We start from the raw sequence: 17,625 nt of genomic DNA on the forward strand, positions 1-17,625 counted from the left end.
ACTCTTCATGGCGTGATACCAAAAACTTTCTAGGATATGTTAGATAGAAAATCAAGATGCTATAATACCCCTTTTGTGTAAAACTGTATATTAGCATAAATGTGATTGCGTACATAGGTGTATATAAATAAGTCTGTGCTTGACTATACATATATTTATATATCTGTGCGGGCTTCCCTTGTGGCTCAGCTGGTAAAAAATCTGCCTGCAATATGGGAGACCTGGGTTCAATCCCTGGATTGGGAGGATCCCCTGGAGAACGGAAAGGCTACCCACTCCAGTATTCTGGCCTGGAAAGTCGCAAAGAGTCGGACACGACTGAGTGACTTTCACTCACTCACTCACATATATATACACAAACACATGTGTGGTTATGAATACAGTAAATATATCTGAAAGAATAAATAAGAAATTTTTAATAATGGTTACCTCTGGATATTAAGACGGTAGTTGTAAAAAAAAAAAAAAAAAAAAGACAGTAGTTGTATACACATCTATCTTTCCCACTAGGTATTAAGTACTTAATCTTAAAGTAAGAACTATGTTTTATTAATATTTGGGTTTTTCACAATATTTAACACAGTGCTTTACATATAGATGTTCAGTAGATTTGTCAGATTTCTTATGTAGCCACCTGTAGTGGTTGACATGATAAGACTTAGAGTTGGGAAATTTAAACTAAATAAATTTGATTGATATTACCAGAAAATTTCAATGTTTGCAGTTTGCCTGTACAGTATTTTGATTCTGTATTCACTTAGCCCCACCCTAAGCTCTAGTCACTGTCTTCACCTTAGATCATCACATTTAAAAGAGTCATTGATTATAGTCATCTTTATGGTTAACTTAAGTGTCATCATGATAGAACTTCTTGATTTTGTTGTTACTGTAATAGTAGAAGATATCAAAGGAGATCTGGCAAGAACACAACTTTGCAAAACCAGGAACGATTGTAGAAATGTTTTAGCCCTTAGCTGAGTTAGTGGTTAACCTGTTTGGCGGTGTAGCTATATCCACAAGTTAGGTTTGATCTTTCTCTGCAGATGGTACTTTCACAGATCTCATTGAGGCTAAATTTTTTTTCTTGCTCCAGAATTGCTTTTTATCCCTCATAAAAACAAGCAACTGAAACATGTGATGAGAAAATGAAGCTATCTGGTCAGGCATTCCAAATTTAGTAGAATTCAAAAAGGAATTACTCGTTCACATTTGTACCAACCGAGTAGAATCTTGCTTTTGTTTCTATGGAAGCAGCAGCCCTTTCTCATTGGCCTTTTCTCCTCCAATCCATGCTCATATGATCTTTAACCATCTGTAAGTACTAATTCAAAAATTTGAATTTTAGCCATAACAGCCCACAAAATAGGTAAAATATTGCCTCTTAAAAGTTGTAAGTTTTTCTGCTTAATGATTAATGATTATAGTAATGATTTCCAGAAATACTGTATAAATGTTTTTATCTTCCAATAAAATTTGTTGCCATTTAGTCCAACTCTTTTGCATCCCCATGGACTGTAGCCTGCCAGGCTCCTCTGTCCTGGGATTTCCCAGGCAAGAATACTGGAGTGGGTTGCTTCTCCACGGGAACTTCCCAACCCAGGGATCAAACCCATATCTCCTGCTTGGGAGGCAGATTCTTCACCACTGAACCACCTGGGAATAGGGTATAAATTCGTTGGGTTCTCAAGGTGTCCCTGTATATCTATGTACAGCATGAACAGACTAATGTTTTCTAATGTTTGCTATCTGCATTAATTAATGCTTTCAGTTGCTATGGTGAATTACAGAGCACAGGAAGATGTGTACAAAGAATTGAACTTGTGTATTCCACTTACCTTTAACCATTATATAAAAATGTTTTACTGTTGGCCTCATCAGAACATCTACTTTTAAAATTCACCAGAGAAAGGAATTAAATGGACAAATGTCAGAGATTTTTTATTTTTTTCCACCGATGTTCTTCCTTAAGCCAGCCTAAGTAGTAGGAAGTGCAGGAAGATACATTTATTAATGTTTTCATAACCAAATGTGACATAATCATCTCTGTTAGATACACAACTGAGTAAAGTTCTATTAGCCTATCCCTATGTAGGTTTGTCCTTACATTGATACAACCTAAACTCACAGTTACCACCAGTGACATTTTCTTCCCTCTCCAGCAATACGAAAATACTCTGGCACCCTGAAATTATCAAACTAAAATGTAGTATTCTCTGGCTGTGTTAGAAACCCACTTGAATTTACTCCTTCCCAGTTCTTGCCTTTCTTTTCCATAAGAAAGATATATACTCTAGAAGCAGATGATCGGCAGAGGGCAGCTATGGAAAAGCAACATCATGTTCCAGGATGAGCCTTGTTACTCTGCTCAGCTGCTTTTTAAATTGACTTATCAGACCAGGGACTTTCCAGGTGGCTCATATGGTAAAGAATCTGTCTGCCAGTGCAGGTGACACAGGAGACTCAGGTTTGATCCCTGGGGCAAGAACATCCCCTGGAGGAGGAAATAGAACCCACTCCAATATTCTTGCCTGGAAAATCCCATGAACAGAGGAGGCTGGTGGGCTACAGTCCACAGTGTCACAAAGAGGTGGACACGACTAAGCATGCACACACACTTATCAGACCAGGACCTCAAAACGAAGTGTTACTGTCCAGTTCCTCTCGTCAGTCACGTGTACCCCTGTAAGAGAGAAACCTGCTTCCCTTATTCTTAATGAAGCAATCTGTGTAATTCATGAGTATTTATTGAAAATAAGTTGCAAGATGGGTCTCTGGCTGTATTCATCCCTTAATGTAAAGAGCACTGCTTATGGAATGTTACTGTAAAAAATACTCATTTTCTGGCAAAAAATCATTTCAATTTTGAGGATTTTATTATTTCTGAATACTGTGACTGCCTGTATTTTTTCTCCTCTTGTTTTCTAAATATGTAGGCTAGCCCTAGATAGCTAGACCTATTGGTAGACCCTACATAGACCAAATATTGGTAGAATGTCTTCTTGATGGCACATTCTTACAACATTTGATTTTTTTCCCCACAGAACTCGTCCTTTAATGAATATTAAACCAGTTGAGACTGCACTTGAGAAGCCATTATTATCTCAGAATCACTGGTACCTCTAGAATCAATATATTGGGAAGAATTAAAAACATATATCCTTAGAAATTTAGTGATTATTCATTATTCACTTTTGCTATGGTAAAAGTTACAGGGACTCATATCAGTTTTTAAAGTTACAACCAATTGTAGTTTATTTGATCCCTTTCTCATGAAATAAACCCCTAAAGATCCTGACAAGAGCGGAACTTGAGTTTTAGATATTCATAGAAATCTTAGAAATACTAGTATTTCTAAGAGAAATACTTCTGTAGAAATATTAGTAAGAGTTGAAACAACACATATCAGATGTAAGAAAAGACAAGGACCTGTATTTTGCCTGAATATTCAGTCTCCGAATAATTGAGAGATCATCATACTTTGCAGAAAAATATACTATCACTGTTACATAACTCTTAAGCAAATTTTTCCGCAAGAAAAAGCTGGCCAGTAACTAGAAGCAAAGATGTGAAGGAAAAAACCTTGATAGTGTAGAAAATGTTAGTCATTCGTAGACAGTGATGATGCTTTCCTAGAAGTTTATAAAGGATTTATAAATTTATAGGAAGTTTATAAAATAATCTGGTGTATAGTCTAAAGCACCAGATTACTATTGGATTAGTAACAGCCTTAAGGCTCATATCTACTTCTCTGTACTACTAGAGGTGATCATACAAATTATATATTAAGGCCACTACAAATTCATTGTTTCTCACCTCACTTGGGCCTTCAGGGGTACTCAATCAGATTTATGTATCCTTAGATACATAAAGAGAGAGGAGAACCCTCTCTCTCTGTCTTATTCACCACATCAGTTTAGAATGTTTGCCATAATCTCCAAGTCACCTAACTGACACCAGTGTTTCTGCTTCACAGTGAAAAAAATTGCATGTGTCAAACATTAGCTCCCTCAGTGTCTGCTGCTGCTGCTGCTAAGTCGCTTCAGTCGTGTCCGACTCTGTGCAACCCCATAGACGGCAGCCCACCAGGCTGCCCTGTCCCTGGGATTCTCCAGGCAAGAACACTGGAATGGGTTGCCATTTCCTTCTCTGATGCATGAAAGTGAAAAGTGAAAGTGCAGTCAATCAGTTGTGTCTGACTCTTCGCCACCCCATGGACTGCAGCCTTCCAGGCTCCTTCATCCATGGGATTTTCCAGGCAAAAGTACTGGAGTGGGGTGCCATTGCCTTCTCCACCCTCAGTGTCTAGCCCATGTGTATAGGATTAGTTAGATATATCTACCTTTATCTCCTTCCTTCATTCTAAAGGAAATACATCCTTTCCTTATTTAGAACTAACCTCTTTGCTATCACTAGTTTTAGACTCCTACCATCGCTTCTGAAGCCTTTCTTGTAATTATTTGCACTGTCTCTCCTTTCTCTTTCTCTCCCTCTCCCTCTTCCTCTGTATTTTCAGCTTGTCTTCCTCTGGTTACTTTCCTGCAGGCTCCACACTTACTCAGGTTTCTCTGTTAAGTAATAAGTTTAAAGCCCTTGAGTCAGGGTTCTCTTCTAACCTATCTTCCCTTCACAGTCAAGCTTCTTGGATAAAGTTACTGCCTTCACTCCTCACTTCTTCAGTCCATATACCCTGGCTTCTTGCTTCACTCTAATACACTGAAACATTTCTTGAAAAGTTGCATTGCAAGAATATACATAGTGGTCTCTTTCAATCCTCACTTAACCATTCTGTGCTTCTTAAGACTCATCTCTTGGCCTCTCCCTCTGCTTCTCCCCCTACCTTTCTGACAATCTCCTTCTCAGCAGCCTTTGCTAGCTACTCTTCTTGCTTTTCCTGTAAATCTTAAAGAATCCACTCCCAACTCTGTCTTTTGGTTCTCTTCTCACTCTTCTTGATCTCCCTAGGTAGAATTCATCTGTTCCCATGGCTTCAGTTGCCACTTGTTTTCAGGGAAATCACCAGGTCTCAATGTCCAGATGTCTGGTGGACAACTCCACTGGGGTGTTCCACAGGTATCTCAAAGACAGCATCTTTTTGTCTTCCTTTAAGTCAGTCAGTCTTGCTTTCTTTGTTCTCAAACTTAAACTACTATAGCTAGTCACCAAAGCCAGAATTCTTAAAGTTATCATGGATTCTTCTTTTATCCTCATCCTTCACATTTAATCATTGACCAAATACTGAAGAGTCTACATTTTTTGTATCTTCTATGTCCAGTCCTTCCTCTCCACTTCTGGTATTTCTTAGTTCCAAATTTTATCATATCTTCCCACAAGTCTTAATAGCCTTTTGTTCCCCAAATTTTCCCACCAGCAGCCCCCAATTCATTCTCACATAGCTGCCAAAATTATCATTCAAAAAGGCAAATCTGATCATGGTAACCTGTTACAGCCCTTTGGTGATCCCCCAATGACCTATGAGATTCGAGATTCTCCCTCTCACTGTGTTGTTGAGTGCCTAAGTCATGTCTGACTCTTGGCGACCCCATGGACTGCAGCAAGCCAGGCTCCAGTGACTTTCCAGGCTCCTCTCACTATATCTCTAACTTATATGCCTCACACCAGCCATAAAGGAGAAATTAGGATGACTCTGAAGTTTTTGTCCTAAGCAAGTTAAAAGATAGATTGGCCATCAGCTAAGATGGGGAGAGCTATATGTGGAACAAGCTTGGAGGAGATTAGGGATTTGAACATGCTGAATTCAGATGTAAACTAAACAGCCAAGTAGAAATGTCAAATAGATACTTAAGGCTAGCCTTTAGGAGAGAGATCTGGGCTAGATATAGAGATTTGGGAATCATCAGCAGATAAATGCATTTTAAACCACAGAACTAAGTGCAATCACCTAGGGAAGTGCAGTTCAATAGAACTTTCTACATGATGGAAATGTACTATATATCCATGCTATCTAATAAGATAGGCTACTAGCTATATATGACTTTTGAGCACTAAAATAAGGCCAGTTACACTGAAGAACTGCATTTTTAATTTTAATTCATTTAAATTTAAATAGCCATATGGGGTCGCTAAGAGTCGGACACGACTGAGCAACTTCACTTTTGCTTTTCACTTTCATGCATTGGAGAAGGAAATGGCAACCCACTCCAGTATTCTTGCCTGGAGAATCCCAGGGACAGGGGAGCCTGGTGGGCTGCCATCTGTGGGGTCGCACAGAGTCGGACACGACTGAAGTGACTTAGCAGCAGCAGCAGCATGTGGCTAGTGGCTACTACATTAGCCAGATCCAGGGAGTAAGTGTAGATCAAGAAGAAGGGAGGACCAGTGACTGGGTTCTGGACATTCCACCATTAAAAGGTCAAGGAGATGAGATGAGACCATCATGAGACACTGAAAAATGTAAACCAATGAAGTAGGAAGAAAACCAAAACAATATGATGTCCTGGAAACCAAGTAAAAAAAGAATTTTGAGAAAGACCAAATGATCAACTTAATTTAAAAGGATCAGAAGCCTCGATAATACACAGTACTCACAGGATATGGAAAGTAGGCACTTTCCTGAACTGCTGGTAGAATGACATCAGTGGAGCACCTTGGAGATAACTACCAGAATGTTAAATGCACAATATGTCCACACAGCCATATATAAAAGGCAGTTTATAAACTGTATATAAAATACATACTAAATATATACATATATATGCATGTATCTTATAATAAAAATATGTAAATTTGTGAATACATGTATATACACAAATTTATACACATAGTATCTCTGAAAGGATATACATAAGAGATGAGTAAGTGTTTGCCTCTAGAAAGAAACTGGGGTACAAGAGTACTGAGGTGAGAAGAAAGCATTTTTTTTCTTTTTTTTTTCTACAATATACCCTTTTTTATGTTATACCATATGCAAACATTTATCTAGTCAAAGCCAGATATTTTATTTTATTTTGGCCATGCCACACAGCTTGTGGGGTCTTAGTTCCCCTACCCGAAATAAGTCAGGGCCATCTGCAGTAGAAGCACAAGAGTCCCAGCCACCACACCAACAGGGAATTCACCAAAACAATATATTTTAAAATTAAGAAAATGATTGTAGAATATATAGCACTATGTGACACTTAAAGCATTGTGGTGCTAAGTACATTTTTTCCAGTGGGTAGATTTGAATGAAGCTTATTTTGGCTTAAAAAGTAACATTTCAAAGGCATAATTTTAAGTCCTAAGTTCACATAGAAATGTCATAATTGACTCTGCTGAATCAATTGCAAAATAACTATCCCTTCATCATTGGGAGTCTTCATTGGGTATCTCTGAAGCTCAGAGATTATCTGAATATATTTTTAATTTTTTTTTCTTTATTTTACTTTTGGCTGTGCTGAGTCTTCCTTGCTGCCTAGGCTATTTCTCTACTTGCAATGAGAAGCAGCTGTTCTCTAGTTGCAGTGCTTAGGCTTCTCATTGCAGTGGCTTCTCATTTCAGAGCACAGGCTCCAGGTGCGCAGGCTTCAGTAATAGCAGCATGTGGGCTCAGTAGTTGTGGCTCCTGGGCGTAGAGCACAAGCTGAGTAGTTGGGCACAGACTTAGTTGCTCCGCGACACGTGGGATCTCCCTGGACCAGGGATGGAACCTGTGCCCACTGCACTGGCAGGCAGATTCCTGTCCACTGCACCACTAGGGGAGTCTCTGAATATTTTTTTGGTTTGTTTTGTGTTTTAATTGAAGTGTAGTTGATTTACCATGTTGTGTTAATTACTGCTGTACAGCAAGTGATTCCATTATACACATGTATACTTTCATTTTATATGCTTTTCCACTATGGTTTATCACAGGAGACTGAATGTATTTCCTTGTGCTATCCAGTAGGACTTTGTTTATCCATTCCATATGTAATACATCTACTGACCCCAGACTCCCAGTCCATCCCTCTTGCATTTCCCCTTCCCCTTGGCAACTACGAGTCTGTTCTCTCTTACTGTGAGTCTGTTTCCACTTCATAAATAAGTTAATTTGTGTCATATTTTCTGACTTACTTCACTTAGAATGATAATCTCTAGGTCCATCCATGTTGCTGCAAATGGCTTTATTTCATTCATTTTTATGGTTGAGTAGCATTCCATTGTATTTGTGTATCGCATCTTCTTTATCCATTCATCTGTCAGTGAACATTTAGGTTGTTCCCGTGTTTTGGCTATTGTGAATAGTGCTGCTATGAACATAGGGGTGCATGAATATTTTTGAGTTATAGTTTTGCCTGGATATATGCCCAGGAGTAGGGTTGCTATATCATATGGCAATGCTATTTTTAGCTTTTTGAGGAACCTCCCTACTGTTTTCCATAATGGCTGCACCGGAACGTTTTTAAATAGCCACAATTTCTGATTCTGTTTTCATGAAGTCCCACAAGAACAAATACTCTCTTGGTTAGTGATTCCTTTAAGATGTTTTAGAATAAGACAGAGAGACAAACAGAAAGGCCAGTGTAGGGTTGTTGGGGCTTTGGGGAGCTTTTTTTTCATGATTTATACATAAGCATGCACATCCTTTGACTAAAGATGTTTCTATTTAATTTTGTGCTGTAACCTCCAAAATAGATGCTTCTACTTGATGTAATTTTAAGTAATGTCCAGTAAGTGATTTAACAAAGTTACTTGCCTACTAAGATTAAGTAATTTTATCTCCTCTTGATGACATGAGAAAAGAGCAAACTTTGACAATTTTGAAAATAATGTAGAAACAAGGGAAAATAACAAGATCTCCTTGTTGTTAATATCTACAGAAGGACCTAATAGGAGGACTACTCACTTTTGTTATAAAGCCATTTTGATAACGATTGAAACAGTGAAACAACACAGTATGACCTAAATGAGGCTAGTGACTGAGATGATGTGTCAGAGTGTCCCATATCAACCACCCACGAGTTCTTTGTTTGTTTCCATGGTTTCTTTTTCGTGGTTTGTTAAAGGATTGAGGAACGAAGATTTTAAGAAGAGGTGGGATTCTAGAATTAATTTATGTGTCCCATTCTTTTTTTGCACTCAAAATACTAAATGTTTCTGGTTCCCGTGTTATGGGACATCCAAATACACCAGTACTTTCCAAAATACTTTGAGGTGCTTGGACAGAAGCCATTGTAATGACACTGTACTAAGTATTTGACAAAGGGCTTATATATGAAAGGAGATGTGTAAGCATAAATTACTGTTATATTGATATCATATCACAGTGAAGTACTCTTCAGCCTCTTGAATATAAAAGAATATTTCTACATTTGGTTCTAGCAAACACTATTGTGCTATTCTGAAATCCACTGCACAGAAATTATAAGACATCCGCTCATAAACAGAAAGCAAATCACTATTCAGCATTTCCTGCTCTGTTTCCTGCCAATTTGAGATAATTAAAACTTTTTTTAAACCTTTTATTCTATTCTGCTTTAATTCTGCTTCCTTTACCAAAAAAGAAAGATTCAGAAATTAAAACTGTGTGTATAATAGTACAGCAGATCTTTGCTTTTTTTCCCCCTTATCCTATAAAACTAACTTTCTTTATTATTGCAGACCTCAGGATATCATTGTGTTTATCATTGGAGGAGCCACTTATGAAGAGGCTCTAACGGTTTATAACCTGAACCGTACCACTCCTGGAGTGAGGATTGTCCTAGGAGGAACCACGGTGCACAACACGAAAAGGTAAGGGAGAACATTCAGGCCTGTAATTCTTTCCCCTTTCCCAGAGAAGAAGACTTAAACTCCCTTCATGTAGGAGAAGTAATGTCAGTGCTGACCAAACTGAATACGAAAATGAGTAAGATAAAGATAGAACGTAAAAAATAAGAAAATAAGTGCCTGGAGAGAGAGGTAAAAGAGCCGTGGATTCTGAGTGGCTAAGAGAAACTAGTTTCATGAAGATGATAGTGTGGAAACTGAGCCTTGGAGAAAAAAATGGACATAAGGCGGGAGAGCACATTCTAGGCAGATTTAACCACGTGAACAAGTAACGGAAAGCTGTAGACAACATACATAGAAAAAGAACAGCAAGTAGTCAACTAGCTGGAATGTATGTAATAAGTGAAAAGGTTAACTGAATGCCATAGTTGTGGAAGGCCTTGAATTCTATGCCGAAGAATTTTTTTCTGCTTTCTTATGTAGAAAATGAGGAATCATTGAAAGTTTTCAAGCAGTACAGTTACAAGAAGGTCACAGTAATTTAGGAAGATTAATTTAGAAGCTAAAGGTAGGAAGGACAAAGGATGAGGAGGAAACTAGAGACCCATGGCATGATAGTTAAATTTAATGATTGGGAGCCCTGAGAGATCCATGCTGAGCCATGTATACATAGATACACAGGAAGGCATTAGAGGTGTTTGTGTACTTTTTCACTTTGTATTATTTGCCTCATTCAGCTTTCTGTTTTATAACCTGCATTTTGTAGTCTGTGGTAAAAACTTCTTATAGTTCTAAATATATAATCATTCATTAAACAAATATTAATTGAAAGGTAAGATAGACTGGATTCGAATCTTCCCTCTTACCATTTTTGTGAATTTATGCAAATTAGTTAACCTCTGTCGATTTCCAGAGCTCACTGTCCATTTATGTATTTCTTTTCTTGAATTTCCAATTCATGTTCTTTGTCACTTATATAAAGGATAGTGACCATTTTTCTGTTATGTATTTTGCAAAACATATTTTCCTCTATTTGGTATTTTTGTTTTGTTGTATAAAACTTTTCTTTTTTTTAACTTTTATGTAGTCAGAGTTACCAATGATTTTTGCCTCAGATGTCATGCTTAGAAAGTTCTTTCCCAGTCAAGATTATATAAATACTAACCTCTATTTTTTCCCATGACTTTTAGGGCTTGTATTTAAAGTTTTTTTGTATTTATAATCTATCAAATTGTATTTATAATCTATCAAAGTTTTATTTTGGTGTAAACTGTGTGTTGAGCTTATTTTTATAAAATTTGCAGAAATATTACATGTGCATACATACATAATTACACACAGAAAAATATACAAATGATAAGCAGACAACTCAATGAAATAACACAAAGTGAGTACATCCATGTAACCACCACATAAATCAGATAACAGCATGTTATCAGCACCTCTGGAACCCTTCCTTATGCCTCACGTCCCCTTTTTTGCACAACTCCATGTAAAATAATAGCTCTTATGACTTCTGTTATTATAGTTTTACCTGTCCATAAAAGATACTTGTTGAATGAATACAGAATGGTTAAAATTAATCAGTTCTACTTTTCTTACAAATAGATCCTTAGACAAATCTCTAATCCCCTTCAACTTATAAACTACATTTGTCCAGCATTTTTATTCCACTTTTTTTTATAACCCCAAATGAATCATAATTTTCAGTATTTATTTTCAGTATTTTTTCCACATATTTACTTCTCCTCGCTCTTCATCCTGGTCCTTCTTTCCGATCCGATTTTCTTCTTACTAGAAACATCTTATAGTAGTTCTTTCAGGTCATGGTCAACTTGATGTTTTTGTCTAAAAATATCTTAGTTTAGCCAAGTTTAGAATTTCAGGTTAATAGTTTGGTTTTTTTCCCCAGCACTTAGAAATCAGAAGACAGTCCCAGAATACAGGGACTTCCCTGATGGTCCAGTGGTTAAGACTCTGCACTTCCACTGCAGGGGGGTATGGGTCCCATCTCTGGGAAACTAAGATCCCACATGCTGTGTGGTGTGGCCAAAATGAAAAAATTTTTAAAAAGAAGATGACCATGAAATACTATTTTCAGTTGTTGCTATTAGGAAGTCTACTCTCAACATCTATAATTGTGTCTCATCTGGAGGCAATATTTTCTTCTCTGGCTCTTTGTAAGATTATCTTTTTGTCTTTGATGTTCTTGTTTCAGTATTATACATCTAAATGTGAATTTATTTTTATTTATTTTAGTTGGTATGAAAATATATGTTTGGCATTTCATAATTTCTGGAAATTTTCCAGTCACTATTTCTTTAAATACTGCATTTTTTCTACTTCCTCTATTCCCTCCTTCTGGAATTCCTGTTAGCTATATGTTAGGCATTTATCTATTTTTTCATGTCTCTTAACCTCTTATTTATATTATCTACCTGTTATCTCTCTGTGCTGTCTCCTGTGTAATTTTTTTCATATTACTACTTCAATACAGTAATTCTCTTTTCAGCCATGCCTAATCTGTGTTTAAGCTTGTAAGTCCTATTTGCTTCTTTTTCCAATTTGCCTGATTTTTTTTTTTTAATTTTATTTTATTTTTAAACTTTACATAATTGTATTAGTTTTTGCCAAACATCAAAATGAATCCACCACAGGTATACATGTGTTCCCCATCCTGAACCCTCCTCCCTCCTCCCTCCCCATACCATCCCTCTGGGTCGTCCCAGTGCACTAGCCCCAAGCATCCAGTATCGTGCATCGAACCTGGACTGGCAACTCGTTTCTTACATGATATTTTACATGTTACAATGTCATTCTCCCAAATCTTCCCACCCTCTCCCTCTCCCACAGAGTCCATAAGACTGTTCTATACATCAGTGTCTCTTTTGCTGTCTCGTACACAGGGTTATTGTTACCATCTTTCTAAATTCCATATATATGCGTTAGAATACTGTATTTATGTTTTTCCTTCTGGCTTACTTCATTCTGTATAATAGGCTCCAGTTTCATCCACCTCATTAGAACTGATTCAAATGTATTCTTTTTAATGGCTGAGTAATACTCCATTGTGTATATGTACCACAGCTTTCTTATCCATTCATCTGCTGATGGACATCTAGGTTGCTTCCATGTCTTGGCTATTATAAACAGTGCTGCGATGAACATTGGGGTACACGTGTCTCTTTCCCTTCTGGTTTCCTCAGTGTGTATGCCCAGCAGTGGGGTTAATTTCTTCTTTTCTCATGTTTTCAAATCCTTTTCAAATTTTTCTTTAACCATATTAATTCTATTATCTGAAGTCCTTGGAGATCTAATTCTGCTATTGTGCCTGCTGATATTAACTCATGATGACTCATATCTACATGTGTTCTGTAATTTGGGGTTATGAGTTATCTTAGAGAAGACTCATGAGGGGCCTAAGTTGAAGATATAGCTCTTCTGCATAGTTTTTATTTCATTTAGACCAGGTACCCAAAGAGTATTATCAGTTCAGAACTTTTTTAATGTTAACTTCTGTCCTGAAGAGTTCCTGAACCATGCAGAACCTATGCCTGTTTAAGTTTCCTTGTGATCTTCCTGTGCAGATTTTTGTTTTTCTATTCCTTCTTTTCAATGAGGGCCTCTCAATTACTCAAGAGTCTTAATTCTAATTCCCTTTCTTACTGAGTCCTAAACCCTGGATCCTGATCCTTTGTGGCTGTTAAAATACAGTGTCCTTGTTTATAAACGTTGCCATGTACTTATCGGGTAGTCACAAGCATTGGTTTATACTTGCCAACCTAAGTTTTGGTTCCCTTTTTGTGATGACTTAGAGTTTCCCTTAATTTCTTAAGAGGTTTAGCTATTCAATTAAAAGTATGTTTGTCATTTTTTTATCCAGCATTTCTATATGCTTTATTTAATTCCACCTTATCTAGTTGACCTTCATTTCAGAAATGGAAGTATAAGTGTGGTTGTGATCTTGGAAAAGTTTAAATTGGTAGTAACATTACATGAAGTTTACTCTAATTTGAAAACTATTAGGTGATATTCGGAAGCTTAGCGGTGTATTCTAAAATGTCAAACTGAGTATTTTGTACCTAATTCAGTAGTCTGTGGGGTACCATTGAATATTTTTGAGCACTGAGTGACACAAAATATCACAACTATTTTATTCAGTTTTCTCCCATTGCTTCTACTGGTGGTGGTGACCCCATGGACTGTAGCCCACCAGACTCCTTTATCCATAGAATTTCCCAGGCAAGAATATTGGAGTGGGTTGCCATTTCCTCCTCAGGGGATCTTCCTGACCCAGGGATCAAACTTTGATCTCCTTCTTAGCAGGTGAATTCTGTACCACTGAACCACCTGGGAAGCCTATTGTTCCTGCTCCTGCTAATAAAAATAATAATCGTAGTAAATATTTATTGAACATCTACTATGTGCTGGGCACTTACCAAGTACTGTACATATATTAAGTCATTTAATCCTCAATAAGGTATATACTATTATTTTCAGCACTCTGCTTATGGAAACTGAGGCAGAAAGATTAAATAACTTGCCCAAGTAAACATGGTTACAAAGAGAGCCAGTTCTCAGAGCCAGAGTCCATGCTTTTGATCATTCTTCATTTCCTTCATAAATATTACTTGAAAGCCTGACAATGTATTATTTTCTAAGTAATATTTAATAATTTAGGGTTTAAAATGTTTTACTACTAGATAGACATATAGGATTTTATTTTCTTAATCTAAATGAGTTCTCTCATGTTTGTATATATAATTATCTGCTTTTAAATAGGCTTTACTATCAGAATCTAAAAAGGCTAATTGACTCTTAAGTGATCTTTCTGAGAGTTAATATTTCCCATTGAGTGTTTGTAGCCTCATGACCCATACCTAAGAACTATAGCATCTTCTCTTTAACTTGAAGTATTAGACCTTTAAAACTAATTACCTGTATCTCCATTTAAAAGGGGGGCTTCCCTGATAGCTCAGTTGGTAAAGAATCCACCTGTAATGTGGGAGACCTGGGTTCGATCCCTGGGTTGGGAAGATACCCTGGAGAAGGGAAAGGCTACCCACTCCAGTATTCTGGCCTAGAGAATTCCATGGACAGTCCATGTGGTCTCAAAGAGTCGGACACGACTAAGCGACTTTCACTTTCACTTTCAATTTAAAAAATACTTTGGATTTAGAGGGAAAGATAGATTAGCAAAGATTTTTACACATTTCTTTGTAATTAAGTCATATTACATATAAACAAAAATGCATGTATTTTCAGGTATGTTTGGCTAATTAATTGTACTATGAATAAAACTATATTTTATTAAAAATGGGAGGGAGACCCTAAATATCTAAGTTTTTCTTTAAATTAGTGTCCCAAGTCCTGAGAAAATAATGTTTAATGTAAAAGTAAGAAAGTAAGGCAGAAAAATAAAGTAAAGCAGCTTTGTGAAAGCTATAGACTAGATTCTTCCAACTAGCCAGCTCAATATTTCTTTGTCTGACCTAATAATATGTTAAGCAGTATACCAAATTACATTTGAGCAGATATCCTTAGCAATAGAAGGTTCAATAAAATCTTGGACAGGATTGTTCACTGGCCCCTGATCAATGAAACTTTTAGAAAAAGGGAGTTGCTATGGTAATTACCAACCTGGAAAAAAATTAATATTTGCAATACATAAATGTTCCAAAAACTGGTTTTTATAATTTACTTTCATAAATACATAGCCTCTAGCAATAAGTATGGAGAAGGCAATGGCAACCTACTCCAATACTCTTGCCTGGCAAATCCCATGGACTGAGCGACTTCACTTTCACTTTTCACTTTTGGAGAAGGAAATGGCAACCCACTCCAGTGTTCTTGCCTGGAGAATCCCAGGGACGGGGGGAGCCTGGTGGGCTGCTGTCTATGGGGTTGCACAGAGTCGGACACGACTGAAGCGACTTAGCAGCAGCAGCAGCAGCAGCAATAAGTAACTAGTGAAATTTTTCACTATCAGTAAGAAGATAGTGAAATGTGTATTTCAGACACCAGTTATTGTAAAGGCTCAAGTAATTGAAAGCAACAGTTTCAGCTTTTAGAGGAAAGGCTCATTTTTCATGATGATTGTGGACTACCTTGGGTATTACTAGACTATTAAGTAATTAACAGTTCACAACCCTTAATACATATTGAAATCCCAGACACTCAGTAAATGGGAAGGTTAATATTTTTTAAAAACCAGCTTTATACCTCAATACAGTAGGGCTGTGAGCAGCAATAATTATATAGGGGGAGAAAGTTTGAATGATTTGTTTCTGTGAATTGTTCGGGTTTAATTTTTGTGGGTGCCTGTATAATTTCCTATGTAATACATGGGTTATTTCTTAAGAAAAAAGTCCAATGGAATAACTGATAAAGACACAGCTTTCCCTCACAAAAGTATTATTTTGAGAGATTATGGTGACCAGGAAACAGTATACTTTTAGATGTGTCATGATGAGCGCCCTTGTTTTATACTTAGAGTTATGTAAAATATGGCATGCCCACGAAGATCTGGATTGGTAAGCATTGCAAGAAATAGAAATCATACCTTGAGAATTCCCTGGCAATGTGGGGGTTAGGACTCACTGCTTTCACTGCCATGGCCCAGGTTCAAGCCTTGGTTGGGAAACTTAAGGTCCTGCAAGCCACGAGAGGTATGGCTGGGAAAAAAAAGAAAATCATATCTTGTAGTTTGGAGTGTTATAGGCTGATACAGAATCTTTTATCCTTCCCGAGTGGGAAATGCCTGTTTCAGGGTATTTCTGGGATACAGGTCACTGGATTTTCCTAGTGTATTAAGCAAAATCTGATTTATTTTACAGTCAGCTCTCACCACTACCACTTACTAGTTTATGATTTGGAGCAAGATATTAATGTAATAGGTAGATGGGTCAAAATTGATCTCTTGCATCTTGGAAAATCATCTGTACCTCTCATGTAGCAACTTTAAAAGTCTTTATCCTAGGATACCTTCTATTTCTAAAATACATTGACATTACCTTTACTTTTGTTTTGAAACAAAATCTTAATGTTAAACAAAAATAAAAAATAAAAAGCAATTTTTCTTTCCCTCTCTGAAGTACTTCCAGAACTCAGTGTAACTTTGGTGAAAGAATAGGGACCATGCATAAGTAAGCCAAGTTTTAAGTCAGAAGTTATGTGAAGATATATGTCCCTTAGATTTTATAAGGAAATATATATTAGTTGAATCTGAAATTCAACTTCCTTTTCAGAGTTCTGCTTTAAGCTGCTCTCTCTTAAGTAGTAATACCTTAATTCTTTAAAGCAGTTCTTTTATGACATTTTTTCAACCATTCAAACACTGGTCACAATTAAGCAGAGTTCTACAGGTCTTTTGTAGTTATATGACTTATTTCTATAGGGCCTACTCTGATTAGGTGTAATTGTAATTATCTTTGTTTAGATTTAAACTCTATTTAAAATAGATGGTGTGTGTTTGCTGCTAAGACACCAAGGAACTTTGCAGAAGCTAATTATCTCCTTAGCAACATTCTTAGTAAAACTGCCTTCCAAATGAAGGGAGGTAGTCAATACTTTGTTCTCTCTATAGCCATATGAAGTTTAATCTGAATTTTGTATTGCTTTCCCTTCTTTTTTACATAATGAAATACAAAGAAATAAAAGATAGTAACCAATCACAGGGACTTCTTTAAGGGCATCATTTTAATGCCTTTTTGAAAGCAGAGAACCTGCCCTGAAAAAGGACCCAGGTAAATGGATTCAACAGTACCCTGAACACGTGCGTGTGCCTGCCCTAAGCAGTAAGTCTTTTCTGCCTCTGGGGTCCAGGCAGGTTTCAGTGTGTAGACTCTCATCTCCTGTCTCAGTGTTCACCCTTCCTATGGAAGTACTTCCCCCTGCCTTACTCCCTCCCTCTTCATTTATCTCATTAGTCATACTGGCCTA

At 37.0% G+C, this 17,625-nt stretch overlaps 1 protein-coding gene across 6 annotated transcripts in view; it reads left to right on the forward strand.

The window, feature by feature from the left end:
* The window catches only part of VPS45 (vacuolar protein sorting 45 homolog), a 67,445-nt gene that overhangs the window by 31,279 nt on the left and 18,541 nt on the right, over positions 1–17,625 (forward strand). For 4 of the 6 annotated variants that reach the window (XM_086392375.1, XM_086392374.1, XM_086392377.1 and 1 more), the window contains exon 14: positions 9,577–9,708. In XM_086392375.1, the coding sequence (XP_086248501.1) occupies positions 9,577–9,708 (132 nt within the window). Of the gene's footprint in view, positions 1–189; positions 310–3,041; positions 3,168–9,576; positions 9,709–17,625 lie in introns of those variants that run through there. The other 2 variants (XM_086392378.1, XM_086392379.1) reach the window with 2 other exon arrangements.

This window comes from Bos grunniens, chromosome 3 (genome assembly GCF_055505025.1).
Source record: "Bos grunniens cultivar Pamir isolate PY7600 chromosome 3, Bosgru_T2T1.0, whole genome shotgun sequence".
NCBI lineage: Eukaryota > Metazoa > Chordata > Mammalia > Artiodactyla > Bovidae > Bos > Bos grunniens.